Below are 16,561 nucleotides of genomic sequence, written 5' to 3'. Positions count from 1 at the left end.
CCCAGTGTTGAACAGTTTAGCTGCTGTGTTCATATGTGCAGTGAAGTGGAGGGATGCATCTGAGGCAGGCCTCTGTGAAGACACAGGGAGACCCTCCTAGAGAAGCCGACGGGTCTTGCTTCATTCTCTGGGAAACATTGTGAAAACACAGTGACAGACAGACACCAAACAAACCTGATTTAAACAGATAAAAAAAATCCCCAAAGGAGAACACACAACTGCACAGTGGAACAGCCCAGTACCTTCACAATAAACAAGGCTCTGCAGATGCTTGTGATCTTTCAGACAATACATCAGTTCCCCTTGAATTGTCCCAGGATCAGATCATTATTCATTCCTTGTATGTGGTCTAAAGTGTCCCCTCCTAATTAAATTATGATATAAATATATATAAAATATATGTAAACTGTACAGCACATCTAAAAAGGTGCAATAACCATCCCACTGAGTATTAAAAAAAGATGCTTTAGTGCCAGCAGAGTCCCAGAGAGTCAAGACACTAGCAAGACATGGAGAGATGAATGCAGTTCACTGCAGAACAGGCCTCTGTTGGTGCCTCATACACACTGTCTGAGGGGGCTTTCCCTTGACCTCCACCAGTAACTCCCTACATGTCCACATTCATTTCCAACAGAGACACTTCCTGTTTGTAAATATTTCAAAGCAGCAAGCCCTTTACTTAAAATTACATATAGGTTATAGCACAAAAAAAAACAACCATGCAAATACAATTATTCTTAACAATACATCATACCAACAATAGGCATTGTTATCAACAAGTTCTTGTATGAAACAGCAGTGACAGTGCCATAAAGTTACACTGCAGCCTCCTACAGTGAAGTATAACAAACATTTTCCTGAGTTAAAGCACAAAAATAATCTGAACATGGATTATATTTTTTAGGAAATTGAAGTTCAATGAGAATCCCCATTGCCCTCCTTTGCCTCCAGCTGATTCAGGTGCTCCCAGTCAGCTCCTGCTTTCCCAGACGATGGGCCGCTGGGGCCGATTATGGCAGCCCTGTCACCTGTCTGCTCTGACTCCTCATTGTGCTGCTCTTTCCAGGGACACCTTGGTCTTTGATAATTAATCTCCCTCACCTGTCACTTCACTGCCAGAGACACTGCTCATCTACTTCATTAGTGACACACACAACTTTGTACACACTCACAATTACTTCATGATGTCATGTGTTTGTCTATCCTATATCTACAGCATGAACAGAGTTTCTCATTTGAAGCTTAAATCACTGCTGGACGAACTCACAGGTATTTGCCTGTATATTATGGTTTTTCCCTCTCATTTGAAAGCAGGAACAACATTCACCATAGTTTCCTTCATTTGGTAGGTAACTTGATTTTAAAATAACAATCTTAGTCAGTCAATCTAAAAGTTACTCTAATAAGGCTTATTGTAAAATAGGACGTTTTTCAAAATGAATTGTAAAAGAATACATTTCGATAAGTCCATTTCCTGTATAATCACAGGAGGCAATATCACTGTTCTATAAATATGTTGTCTTAAAATAACAAATGTAGACGAAAGTCTAGCTCTAGAGTAGCTGGTATATTTAATCAGCCTGCATTGGATACCTTTTCATTTTATGGTCATCTGTAAAGTTATTTAAATAATAGAGCATCTTTAAAGGTCATGAACCACTTAACTATTGTTAAGGATATGTCCATGTTACCATATATATGTGTTTGTTTTAACAGGAAAACTACGTGTAGATATGACAAATGTTTCATTAGTTTGGAATAGCCTAACACAGCGACAAGACATCAAGGTCACCATGAATTGGACGTGGATGCTGAGAATGTTCATTGTTCTCTCAACTTGCTTTTTCTTCATCTCTGTGAATGGCATGATGCTGTTCGTCCTGAGGAGCAAGCCCTCTTTCAGAGAGACCCCCCGCTACATCCTGTTCACCCACATGCTCCTCAACGACGCCATTCAGCTGCTGACCAGTATGTTACTGTACACCCTTGCCTTGCTGTATCTGTGCCTTGTCAGGGCTGTGTGTGCAGTCATTGTACTACTGTCCAGCACCACCTTCTATAACGCACCTCTAAACCTTGCTGTGATGGCTCTTGAACGCTACATAGCTATCTGCTTCCCACTGCGGCACAGTGAGATGGCTACCCCTCAAAGAACTGGAGTTGCCATTACTGTGGTTTGGTTTCTTGGCTCTGTAAACCACCTCATTGATATATTTGTTGCTCTGATCACAGAACCCTCTTTTTTACTGACACCTGTGTATTGCACACGTGAACAGATTTTCATGTTTAAATGGCAGGCCGATGCCTATCAAGGATTCACAGCTTTTTATTTTGTGTCTGTGGGACTCATTCTGGTGTTCACGTATGTTGCAATCATGCTGGAGGCCAGGTCTGTCTCCTCTGACAAAGCTTCAGTGACCAAGGCCCGCAATACAGTGTTACTGCACACAATCCAGCTGTGCCTGTGCCTCACCTCCTTCCTGTACGGAGTGATAGAAGCCCTGCTGGCAAGGATGGATGCGTCTGTTTTCATTCACCTGCGGTACATGAACTTCATTGTTCTCCTCATTCTCCCCAGATGTTTAAGTCCACTAATATATGGTTTAAGGGATGAGAGTTTAAAGCCAGTTTTTAAATATTACTTAAATTGTGGTAGCAAGAAAGTAAAGCCTGGAAGAAACATTTAATAAAACAGACTTTTCCTCAAAATATTTTTTGTGCTCTTCAAATATTTGAATTGTGTTTTGCACTTCAGGGCCACCGTAGTACTCTGCATACTACACCGATCAGCCATAACATTATGACCACTGACAGGTGAAGTGAATAACACTGATAATCTCGTTATCATGGCACCTGTCAGTGGGTGGGTTATATTAGGCAGCAAGTGAACATTTTGTCCTCAAAGTTGATGTGTTAGAAGCAGGAAAAATGGGCAAGTGTAAGGATCTGAACGACTTTGACAAGGGCCAAATTGTGATGGCTAGACAACTGGGTCAGAGCATCTCCAAAACTGCAGCTCTTGTGAGGTGTTCCTGGTCTGCAGTGGTCAGTACCTATCAAAAGTGGTCCAAGGAAGGAAAAGCGGTGAACCGGCGACAGGGTCATGGGCGGCCAAGGCGCAGACCAGTCAGGGTGCCCATGCTGACCCCTGTCCACTGCCGAAAGCACCTACAATGGGCACGTGAGCATCAGAACTGGACCACGGAGCAATGGAAGAAGGTGGCCTGGTCTGATGAATCACGAGTTCAAGGTGTTGACTTGGCCTCCAAATTCCCCAGATCTCAATCCAATCGAGCATCTGTGGGATGTGCAGGACAAACAAATCCGATCCATGGAGGCCCCACCTCGCAACTTACAGGACTTAAAGGATCTGCTGCTAACATCTTGGTGCCAGATACCACAGCACACTTTCAGAGGTCTAGTGGAGTCCATGCCTCGAAGAGTCAGGGCTGTTTTTGTGGCAAAAGGGGGACCTACACAATATTAGGCAGGTGGTCATAATGTTATTGCTGATAACAAAAAATACATTCATAACTCTGTTCATGAATAAAGAATTGAAGAGATATTCAAATGCTTGCACTGGTAGATAAAGCGAATTCCTTTACTTTACAAGTAGTAGTAGGGCCTTCTGGTTTTAATTGTAGCCAAGACCTCATTTCCCCTAATTTATCCATTTTGGCTTAATTAGTTAACTAACAACAATTGTGAAGCACTGTGGCTTTCCCAGACGTATAATATGCTCTGAGGGGTGTACAATAGTTCACCCACAATTCAACAGTAGAAATTACCTTTACCTACCGTAACTACCATATCTCCAAGTTGTTTTTCCATTAGTACTAATTACAAAAAATATGCATTATGAATATAGCAAGAAATGAATGTACCCCTTGAGGAAATCAAATGACCACATTAAAAGCATTGAACCATTTTCCTAATAGGACTCACTTCCTGGTGCTCTTTTCGGGAACTATCATATAAAAGTTGAAAAAGACCAGATGAACATAATTCTTCTGACTGCACATGAAGGTACGTTCCTCTGCTACAATGGTAATCACTGCTTTTTGGTATTTTTTTGGAGTCAGCATTGGTTTTATGCTAAAGAATAATAACGGGAAATTGAAATGCTGAAAATAAGATTTTCAGCAAGAAAATTATTACTTCACATGACTTTATAATATAGTGGAGTATAATTATAGTTTTAGGAAAAAATCTTTTAACTGAACAAAAATCATATATCAAACATTTTAGTTTTCAGTAAAACAAGATTTAAGAATTTAAAACAAGGAGTAAGAGCATGCTATACTGATGACTGAGTTATTCTCAAATTATGTACTGCAACATGTATGTATATAGTTATTTTTTATCAAACTCAGGTTTAAAAGGACTATTTAATGGAAAGATTATTCCTTGTTAAAATTACACATTCAAATGAAGAGCCTAATTAAAGATAATACGCACAACTACTATGCCTTTATTTTGTTACGGTATTAAAATATATTCAAATTTTGCTAAATATAATTCTGAAATGTGAATATTTCTTTTCAAGTATCTTACTGAAATGCATGCAGATGATAATACATGTTATGGGGATGTGGGAGTGTTGATGGAAGTGGTTCTACACACCCAGTTTAAAAAGCTTTAGAAAATTGACATTTGAACACAATAAACTTCAGCAAAGTTGCTGACAAATCCTCCAAAACTACAAATCCTGATGCATTCAATTAGGGAATGACTGAGCCCTTATTTTCTAGGTCTTGCAGGTCACTGGAAACATAAGCAGCCTACGGTGGGTACAGCTCCATTGGCTGTGTCACTTAATGAATAATGATAGGTTATTATCATAACCCCAGTTCCCTGAAAAAGAAAGACAGCCATTACCAAATGGGAAGAGCCTTCTGACCTGCCAATCATTGAAAACATGTACCAAAGCTGCCCAATAGGGGCCCTGCTGTCAGGAAGAAGACCCGCCCCTGGTGTCTATAAAAGTCTGCTCCTGACTACAGCTCCCTGACATTTCTTCATCAGGAAGGTTGTCTGGTTGAGCGACCTCTGAAGGGTAATGGCTGTCTTTCTTTTTCATGGAACCTGGGTTATGATAACCCATCATTCCCTTTCAAATCGAAAGACAGCCATTACCGAATGGGAAGACTATACCAGAGCTGTCGCGAGTCCTGACACCTGACTAAGTCTAAACCCACAATGACAAACACAGCAGAGCCTCACGGTGCCTGAGGGCTAGCAGTTTGAAATACCTGGGAGCCCAAGTCTGGGCACAGCCGGTCCACAACGTTGAGGCAGTAGAACCTTGTGAAGGTCTGTTGACTGGACCAGGTCGCAGCATTGCACAGATCTTCAAGTGTGGCACCATGAAAAAGAGCCCACAACGTGGCTTGTCCCCTTGTTGAGTGCGCTGAAATGTGTTCAGGCATGGGAACATTAACAGTCTCATAGGTGAGCCGGATCGTGTCCACCACCCAGTGCGCCAGTCGGTGTTTTGAAACCGCCCTCCCTCTGGTGGTGGAACCATAGCAGACAAACTGCTGGTTGGATTTGTGGTTCTGCGCAGTCTTCCGCATATAGCACCTCAAAGCCCGGACAGGGCAGAGTGTATGTAGTCTGTGGTCCTCATACGATTTGTGTGGAGGGGGATGGAAAGACTCCAGAACAGGCTGGTTTATGTGAAACGCTGACACGACCTTGGGCAGGAAGGCCGGGTTCGTCCTGAGAGTGACTCTGTCATTGCTTCTCGGGAAGATCAGACAGGCTTTATCCACAGACAAGGTGTTTATCCACAGACAACATCCTTGCCGATGTTATCACAACAAGAAAAGTTACATTAAGCGAGAGGAAGCGCAGCTCCGTTGTCGAGATGGGCTCAAAGGGAGCACCGCTCAGTCCTTTCAGCACTAATTCCAAGTCCCAGGCTGGAATTGTGTCCTTTATCGGTGGTCTCAAGTGTCTCGCACCTTTCAGAAACTGCATCGCCAGGAAATACGCTCCTGGGGAGACATTGTCAATTTTATGGTGACATGCCGAGATGGCAGCTAGATAAACTTTCAGCGTTGATGCAGATTTCCCGTCTTCAAGCAGCTGAATGTCAGAGAGAATGTCCGCCGCTGTATTGGACACGCCCAGCAGGTATCACCCGTATGGAGCGGAGATTGTCTTGTGCCCACAGGAGAAGTCTGCATGCCACACAATGTAGTCTGGGGGAATGTAGGCCCCCCTGGTGGTTGATATAAGCCACCACTGATGTGTTGTCCGTCCGAACCAGGATGCGTCTGTCTGCCAGACCGTGGCGAAAGTGGCGCAGCACCAGCCACACCGTTTGCAGTTCCTGTATGTTGATCTGTGCGGCTGACCAGAGGCTGCTCCACACTCCTTGGACCCCACCCTTTCATTCCGGACAGCGCCCCAGCCTGTTCCAGAGGCATCTGTGATGATGACTTCCCATTATTATTATTATTATTATTATTATTATTATTATTATTATTATTATTATTATTATTATTTCTTATCCAGGGCGACTTACAACATAAGTGCAAAACAAAGTGCAAAAATACAGTTAAGTAAAGGCATCAAACATTACAAATTCAATTACATAAAACATAGCAATTCAAAATATAATACATTTTACAACTTCCAATTTACACAGGCAAGTACAGTAATGAGGTCCTACATCCTGGACGGTAAAAGTTAAGTGCTGTTGAAGAATCCCTTAGAATGCACTGCGCTAAGTCAGCACCTTCTGCAGAGACTCACTCGGGGCTTCTGAGTGTATGAATTCGAACAGGGATTACAAAACACAATTTTTAAGACAGACTATGCTGCACAAAAACTTTCCCGGGGTAACCAAACACAAATTGTTCTCGAGAACACAATCAAACCTGTTTAAAGCAATCACTCCAACAGCTTGTCTGCTGTTTTGGTTTCATTTTGATATCGCTTCTGTGCGGAATCCCGGAGCTCCCCCAGATACGTCTCACTTAATGTATGTAGGTGGTAAATTAACCTACTCACCCATTATGGGTGGGAATTCACGGTTTTCCAGCGATATCCTGTCGTGACACCAACTGAAGAATCCCCTTTTTAATTGCTTTCAGAAATCAGACTGTAGAGTAGATTGAATCAAACAGAGTCTGTATTCAGCCGCTTGGAAAAAAGTAATACACACAGACACGCAGGTCTCTGGTCTTACTTCCCTAAAATCATAGAGCTTACATGATGTTATATACATACTGCGATATCCTGGACAGGGTGAGTTTGAACCAATAAGGAGGAGACAACTCTCTATCTTATGATATCCTCACTATCTTCCTGATTAAGCTTAAACACAATGTTTTCTATTTTATGCCCAAATATGGAGACATATGTGGCCATTTAGTTATTTATATTCCACACGTATCTAATGCATGTCTAGATAGGCAAAGGGGGGTTGTGTGCCCACTTCCCCATCTTCTTGTGGTTTTACTAGAACGTACGTTCTGTACTAAATTTGTATTGTGTGTCTGCAGAGAGATGCATCTGGTACAAACCAGAAGCTGGTGTCATTATGTGCTCTTTGGTAACCTCATGTACGGGTGATGTATTTGGGGCCTCTTCACTGTCAAGATGTAGGGTCACTGTCGAGGGCTACGGGAAAGGGAGCAAGGAGGAAAACAATCAAGAACACAAGAAGCATAATAAAACTTTGTGAAGTGCTATCTAACGTGGATTAAAAGAACTTATATTACAAGTACTGTCTGAAAAGATGTGTCGCTTGGGGGAGACGAGAAGGGAGAGGGTCCAGGGCACACGTTGTAAGTTTGTGACGTAGGAGGAGAGTGGAAACTTCAGCATCTGAGAGAGGTGAGAATGAAGAAAAGGAAGCTTGATCGGTGGGAGGTTTGGGTGTGATGGGAGAGGAGGGGGGACTGTTGAAGAGCCTGCGGATGTCTGCAATCTTGGAGGAGAAGAAGGAGGTGAAATCATCAGCAGTGAAAGATGAGGGAGAAGGAGGGGGAGGGGGGGCAAGGAGAGAGGAGAAGGGGGTGCAGAGGCGCCGCGGTCACTGTCAGTGGGTGGTGTTTGTGTCTCGCTAGGTGCAGCTTGTGGGTGTTTACCCAGCGTTGTAATGGGTGTATGTGAAGGCCCAGGGGAAGAATACTCGAGGCGGTCGTCATCAGCCACAACAGTTTTTGAAATTTGGCATTTCTCCAATGACTCAATTCTGCCTCTGGACGGGTAGGCAAGCATTTTTTGAGAATTGAGTTTCATTGTGCGGGATCAAGGGAGCTTTTCTCTATGTGAACTGCAAGACCCAGTGCAGTCACGTGATGTATGACCTCCGCTGTGTGTTCCTCTGCCTGAAGCCTGGAGTCTGCGCACACCAGCCAGTCGTCAAGGTAGTTCAGGATCCTTATCCCCTTTGTCCTGAGGGGGATAAGGCTGCGTCCATGCACTTCGAGAATGTGCGGGGAGCCAGGGAAAGGCCGAACGGCAGCACATAGAACTCGTATGCCTGGTCCTGGAAGGCAAAGCATAGATATTTCCTGTGTGGGAGGATGGGGATGTGGAAGTAAGTGTCCCTGAGGTCTATCGATGAGAACCAGTCGCCTGGTCGGTCAGACTGGAGGATACGCTGCACTGTCAACATGCGGAAAGGTCTTTTCTTCAGAAATATGTTGAGGCCCCTCAGATCGAGAATTGGCCGGAAGCCTCTGTCCTTCTTTGGCACTAGGAAGTACCCCGAGGAGAAGCCTGCTCGAGAGTCTTCGTCGGCCACTAGTCGTATCACTAATTTCTCCCGCATCACCACGATCTCCTGAGAGAGAGCTTGAACCCTTTCGGGACATCCGACAGTAGTGGGCAGCAGTGGGGGGGGGGACAGAGTAGAATTGGAGGGTGTATCCGTGGGTCATCGTCATTCACAGAAGAGCAGAACTACAATCACACTGTCAGTGCTTTGTTTTCTCTCTCCCTGAGGTATGAATGCAGGAAGCTTGACCGAGGATTTCTAAAATTGTATTATCCAATACACACAGTTGCTGACGTCTTATACAGGCTCAACAGAACCAAGCCTATTTAAATAATGAATTAAATATTAAATAAGAATTACAGATCCCCAGATCAAAACACAACAGTAAGACATGTAAGATTGTATATTTAAATCACTCAGCAGAGGCATCATTAAGGAATAACAAGCACCAATTTTATTCACAATTAATAGATTTAAAAGAATAAACAACAAACGTCTGATCTTGCTTCTCAGTGACTGAGTTCCTGAATCCTCTGGACATGTCTGGCTCAATTCTAGATAAACAGATAAACCAAAAATAACTGTAAACTACAATGCATTCAATAAGCCTAATTCATTCTTATAACTATTTTTAATTGTTTTGACCACTTTTTAAATAGTTATCTGAATGTTCCTTTCTGTTCTGTGGCCATTAAGTTGCATTTGTGGCTAATTCAGTGTCCTCTTAAAAATACAAACAAACAACTGGTTTCTGTGGCATCTTTGCACACAACGCCTGTACTTAATGAAACCAGCTCACTGAAGAAAAAGAAAATGCAAAGAAAATGTGAACATTTCTGTTTTTCACTTCTGACAAATTAGTTACAAGTTGAAATACATTTGCTACATAATGAATTACCCAACTGGCTGTATATTGTCATTTACATTCACTTTAAGCCATTCCAAGACACAGAAAATAAAAAGCCTATCATTTGATATTTTAAAACTGATATTCTGAAAACAACCACAGTCATACATACAACCCTGTACTTCAAACAATTAAATATTCTACTATTCAGTACATTTAAACAGTAAATTTAAACATTTTAATAAGTCGTGAAGGTGAACTTACCTTCCAGCGGCTCTTCACTCTGACGTCATCTGACGAGACGCCTTTTCTAGTCTCGAGGAAGAGCGCTCGAGCACATTGTTGACAGTGTAAAACATAGCTATAATGATTATTATGCATACGTATGAGATTTTAAAGTTGTATGGGTCCATTTAGTAAAACAAGTTGCACTGATATCGCATCTGTCGGCATTTAATCGGACATGATCCATCTCGTCGACCATAACTGCTGTCCAACCATGCCAACCATATGCCGACGTTGGCTATAAGTCACCCCCCCAACTGCGGCTGTTGTCCAACCATACCAACCATATGCCGACGTCGGGCCAATGTCTGGGTAAGCACATTCACAGGCAGGTGAAAGAAGAAATGGCAGGGAGCTGCAGTCAGGAGGAGACTTTTACAGACACACAAGAGACGGCGGATGATGTCCTGGGGGATCTCCTCCCAGACCTGGATCAGGGCATCAGTGAGCTCCTGGACAGTCAGTGGCACTTCTTGGTGGTGTCGGATGCACCAATACATAACGTCCCAAAGGTTCTCAATTGGATTCAGGTCTGGGGAATGTGAGGGCCAGTCAATGGCATCAATGCCTTCGTCATCCAGGAACTGCCTACACACTCTGACCACATGAGGCCGGGCATTGTCCAGCACCAGGAGGAACCCAGGGCCCACTGCACCAGCGTAAAGTCTGACAATGGGTCTGAGGATTTCATCCCAGTACCTAACAGCAGTCAGGGTACCGTTGGCTAGCACGTGGAGGTCTGTGCGACTCTCCAAGTATATGCCTCCCCAGACTGTCACTAACCCACCGCCAAACCGGTCATGCTGGACGATGTTGCAGGCAGCATAACGTTCACCACGGCGTCTCCAGACTCTTTCACGTCTGTCACATTTGCTCAGTGTGAACCTGCTCTTATCTGTGAAGAGAACAGGGCGCCAATGGCGGACATGCCAGTTCTGGTGTTCTCTGGTGAATGCCATTCGAGCTGCAAAGTGCTGGGCTGTGAGCACAGGTCCCACTAGAGGATGTCGGGCCCTCATGCCACTCTCATGGAGTCTGTTTCTGACAGTTTGGTCAGAAACATGCACACCAGTAGCCCGCTTTAGGTCATTTTGTAGGGCTCTGGCAGTGCTCCTCCAGTTCCTCCTTGCACAATGGAGCAGATACCGGTCCTGCTGCTGGGTTGATGCCCTTCTATGGCCCTGTCTAGCTCTCCCCGTGTAACGGCCCGTCTCTTGGTATCTCCTCCATGCTCTTGAGACTGTACTGGGAAACACAGCAAACCTTCTTGCGATGGCACGTATGGATGTGCCATCCTGGAGGAGCTGGACTACCTGTGCAACCTGAATGGGCTGCAGGAACCACCTCATGCTACCAGTAGTGACAAGGACAATAGCAAAACGCAAAACTAGAGAAGAATCAGTCAGGAAGGATAAGGAGAGAGCAATTGTCTGTGGCCACCACCTGCAAAACCATTCCCTTTTTGGGGGTTGTCTTGCTGTTGCCTCTCTAGTGCACCTGTTGTCACTTTCATTTGCACCAAAACAGGCGGCATTGATTCACAATCGCTTAGGCTTCCTAACTGGACAGATTGATATCCCTGATGTTTAACTGACTTGGTGTTATACTGTGATGATTATGTGTTCCCTTAATTTTTTTAGCAGTGTATACAACAATAAATAACAACAACATATTGTCACGGTATGACATTTCTACCATAAAGGTGCCATAAAATGTGATTCTCCCTCTTTGAAATGCATACAGCAATACTGTGCAAACTACCAGCCAGCTTCAGAAGAGTAATACAGCATTCCCACTCAGACCACTTACTGAGAAAGCAAGCAAACACCAGTTAAGCTGTGAATCTACAGCTGTGTGCTTAATCACCATTTGAATGACATTACAGTAGAACAAATGCTACCTTTCCAGTAACACGCTCAAGTGTATCTTCATCTCCTAGAAACAAGGACAACAGTTAATTCTACAACTGAGTCAATACATTAAACAGAGCTGTAATTCCTCCACATCTTATTTCTGTTTTGTTGTGTAATATCTGTTAAAATTGTGTATATCAGTAATATTCAAATGCAACAGTTTAATCCTGGGCTATAAATAAATTAATAAAATAATAATGGAATGGGTCTTTCATTTTAACAATAAAATAATCACTGACTCAGCGTTAATGTAGCAGGTGCACTTTTATTTTAGTTGTAGTTTTTCTCTCAGAACCCTTACATATGATGTAAGCAGCCACTTAATTATCCAGACTAGGATCGAAAAAAGGTAGAACTGCAGTTTTTCTGCAAAATGTCTAGAATACAAATTAACCATTCTGATGCCATGTCATCATAAAACACACATTCAAAGCTGTCTTGCAGTAGGAGTATTTTCATAGTTTATTATTTTTTATTTTTTTAAAGGAACCAATATTTACTTATTTTCAAAAGATTAGTCATTTAGCTGAGGAGCTTATATAATTTAATGTGGAGATATATTTTCCTAAGCCAAAAGGAGAAAAAAAAGTCAGGGGAATTAAACTGCTCTAATGAAGAGCTGTGTAACTAGGAATTTAAAAGTCTTGATGTTTGGACACAACTGCACTTAGAGAAAACGCTGTGTGACAACTATGTCCTATTGAACTCCCCATGAGATAGTTCATACTAAAAGCACTAAAGGGAATAACAAAACAGCATATGATATAGGCCAAACAATGACCCAGCAGTTTCACACAGATAATCACTCTGTTTAAATTAAGGGAAAGTTCCAATGTTGTTGTGTGTATGACCGCACAGAGATTTGCATCTTTACTAGATTTTACAGTTATTCAATTTCCATCTCCCAGGGTGCAGCGTAAGATTCATCCCTAATAGACTACTGGCAAGTATGTAAAAGCTTTGAAGGAACTTGCAATCAGAGATTATAATTATACCCAAAGCACTGAAGTTTAAAGCTCACTAATTTAATGTATTGCCCATTGCCAAACATTGCACAATACAGATGGTTGTGTATGTGCATTTATTTTGATTTGTTTTCCATATTCATTTTGTATTTCTACATTTCATTCTGTAATGATATTCTGTCGCTCTCTCTCGCTCTCTCCCGCTCTATATAAACAATCTCTAATCTCTTCCATTGTCACTGGCAAGCAACAGGATACAGGGCAGGAGACAGGCATTCTGTTCCATGTTTCAACCTGTGTCCTGGTGACGGCCTTGAATGACTGGTTTTCTTTACTTCACATGTACACTATATTCTATTGCTCTAATTTGGTAGGGTTATCCCTTCTGGCACCCAACAATGGACTCAGAGCCGTCACACTACCACTTGCATACTTTTTGTATTGTAGAGTCACACACATTTTATCTTAACTTAAGCAACGTTTGCAAATAGGTAGACTAATAATGTACCACCTTGCACCACAAGAGGGCAGTACATATTGGAATAAAGTTGGGATATTGGGAGGCTGTAGGGAGTAGCCTACCACTACTGTTATAATTATTATTATATCCTAGATTTAGTTTTCTTTGGCCATAATTCATGCATAATTAATCCTAGGATATAAGAGTAACCCCTTTTACAATATAAAACGGTAATTAGGGAAACGTGAAGCAAATTGATAATTTACAATTAGCATTCTAGTACTATACCTGAAACCCACCTATGAAAATACATACATTTCACATACATTTATTCTGTGACCAATAAGTATAGTGTCTTGTGTATTTATGCAAATTTCACAGTTATTTACAGTAATATGTTGGTACCCCATTGCATTCCTCTGCAATGGAAATACTACACACCCTGCATGTGTAATGTTGAGTTAATGCCAACCATCTGGAGGAAAACTTTATTATGTATTTTCAAATATGATCATGAAGCATGTTTAAGCTGAAGCTGAACTATTTAGGAAAGGCATTTAAAAACAAAACAATAAAGGGGTTTCATTCCTGTCTCTCTCCTTGAGGGCAGTGATAGAGAGGTCAGCACACAGGGCTGGATTAACAAATTCTGGGCCCCTGGGCACGAATGCCTTAGGGCCCACTCCCCCCTGCTAGTTGACAAAAAGTCAAGCAGTTGACCAGGGAAAAGAAACTAAGAAACTGAAAAAATGTAATATTTAGAAGCATGTGGCCACAACAGTGTCAGGTTTGCAGAATGATTGTAATCCTGGATGAACTCATCTGGGTTACAGTAGGTTGTAACCACAGAAAAGGGCGCACACAACCCCTAGAGACATCCCAAGAGCTAGAATTGCCCAACAGGATCCAACTGCTGGACACCGAGTTGCACAGTGACAGCTCAGAGGGTGATGGGGGGCAGCTGAGCACCACAGCACCATGGTGCCCACTCCCCACCAGAACAGGGAGGTAGTTATAGTAGGAGACTCAGTTGTTATAGGTGTAGATCTCACAGTGTGTTCTAGTGATAAGGAGACCCGCATGGTATCTTGCCTGCCTGGTGCTCAGGTTGCAGATCTCCCTAAACTAGTAGATGAGCAACTGGCCAGGTGTCCTGAGCGTTTCCATTCTGATCAGGGCGCTAACTTTGAGTCTTGTGTGATTCAAGAGTTATGCAACTTGTATGGGTGTCGAAATAGTCGAACCACGGCCTACCATCCTCAAGGAAACGTGGGGTGCAAACGGCTTAACCAGACTTTGCTGAATTTGTTGGGCACCCTGGAGGATGAGAAACAGACATTGTCTATCCTGGCAAATGGTGGGCCCTAGTGATGGAACTCCCCTATTGAGATCTAGCGAATCTGTGATAGCCTAAGTGAGAATTGTGTGTTGAAAAATAAGGCTTTTAATAAGTTAATTGTACGGGTAACTCCCGTGCTTGCATAGTCGGACTACATCTCATTGCCCAAGCACTATATGTGCCGCCAGACCAGGAGGACAGCTGAATCTATTCTTGAGTCATGACCTGTTTTCTGGAAATCACATGGACTGATATCACAGACATATTCTAGGGCTGTGAGGCCAAAGTGATATATATACATTAATTTTTAACAATTGCTAACATAATATGGCTTACCATGTTTCTAGTTTGGAGGGATTTTAAATTCAGAAACCTGCTGGTTAAAACACCAAGTTCAGTTAATAACCCACCTCAACAGAGAGGTATTTCCACTGACACAAAGCTTTTGTCTACTACTGGTGGATTAAAACTCAAAAGCTGTCAAGAGAAATGCATTGGCATTACTCAGATTAATATTTTGAATAGAATGCCAAGGATAAAAGGTAGCCTATACAGAATGAATTCTCAGGAGACAGAAGATTGTTGGTCAACATAATTAATCATGAACAGTGGACCTGCTCCACCCAGCACATTATATATCATACTTAATTTATTCTAGGAGACTCCCCACAATCTCAGCCCTAACTTGTCAAGATAAGGACTGGATCCAGCCATCATGTTTGGTAGAAAGTGAATAGTGACAGAGTCGAAACTTGTCTGTGCTCCACGTTCCAGTGAGTGACATGAGCGACAAGCTTTCATACTGACTGATCCGTTTAGATAGACACCTGCAAATTATCTCTCTGATTGGTCCCTGACAGCACAAGACAAAACCAGTAAAGGCAACTGAAGTCCCAAGGGGAATGCAGAAAATAAAAAGAAACAAATGTAATATGTTTATTTGTATGTGTTTGCTGCAAGTAGGCTTTAAATGTAATTACAATGTACTGGTTTCAAGTATAAACAAACAGCTTCATCATTAAGGGCTGATATCTTATGTCACTGGGACATTAGCAGGCTGTTGTAGTAACTACCGGTATCAGCTACACAAACACAGATACTCAAAACAACATTCCTTGGAGGAATCACTTGGCAAATTAGCTTTACGGTGTATAAAAGCCCTGTCTCCAACCCCTCTTTTTCATATTTGTCATCTGATGATCCTAACAGAAAATGTATGTAAGGTAATATTATGTTAACTTATTTAAATTGAACTCTCTGCATACAATATAATGCAAGCATTTACAGTACATATGCTTACTGTCTATACATTTTCATTGTATGTCAAATTTAAGGGAACATCTCTAATGCATCATTATAACAGAATTCAGTTTTCCAACAGCATCTGGACACTCACACACACCTGCTTAGTGTTAATAACATTATTTCCAATTAATTCACCACACTTTGAATGCACATTGACTTTCAGAACTTTCTGCATTTTTTATAAAGTTTCTTTAGGCATTTATTCATCCACTCGATTCATCCAGTCACAGTGCAAAACTTAAGAATAGATTAGGATGTAACTGGGCAGTTTTGTCTTCTTGCTTATCTCAGATACAATCAAGGAAGTGTATTTCAGCAGAGAAAATGCTATTGTTCTTCTGTTAGTGGTACTATGTGCTGTTAATACTAATTAACAAATATAAATATGGTGAAACTGACAAAGAAATTAGTTATTTTCTGATGGTGTTTCCTCATATTTTGTCTAATTTGTATTCTAATATATTTTCTTATCTGTCTTGACACAGACCAGCAAAATGATTGAAAACTCCACTCAAAATAATGCCAGCAGCTCTGAGGAATTTCAAATGAGAACTAACCTCTTCACGGTCAAATTAAAAATGGCAATTGTTCAGGTCCTGGTTGCAATTTTCCTCTATGTGAACTGTCTCATGATCTTCACATTCTTCAAAAAATAAGCTTTTCGCACAAGTACTCGATACATTTTGTTCACACAGTCACTGCTTGTTGAC

General features: G+C 42.0%; 1 protein-coding gene across 1 annotated transcript; it reads left to right on the top strand.

Moving 5' to 3' along the window:
* The first annotated feature begins 1,731 nt into the window (after nt 1–1,731).
* LOC136746713 (odorant receptor 131-2-like) lies at nt 1,732–2,717 on the top strand. The gene has a single exon (XM_066699378.1). The coding sequence runs from the start codon at nt 1,734–1,736 to the stop codon at nt 2,685–2,687; it is 954 nt and encodes a 317-aa protein (XP_066555475.1). The 5' UTR covers nt 1,732–1,733; the 3' UTR covers nt 2,688–2,717.
* Nucleotides 2,718–16,561: the final 13,844 nt, after the last annotated feature.

Source organism: Amia ocellicauda, chromosome 3, assembly GCF_036373705.1.
Source record: "Amia ocellicauda isolate fAmiCal2 chromosome 3, fAmiCal2.hap1, whole genome shotgun sequence".
NCBI classification, from domain to species: Eukaryota; Metazoa; Chordata; class Actinopteri; order Amiiformes; family Amiidae; genus Amia; species Amia ocellicauda.
Note: the sequence above shows the minus strand (reverse complement) of the source record. Positions and strands in the feature narration are given on the sequence as shown.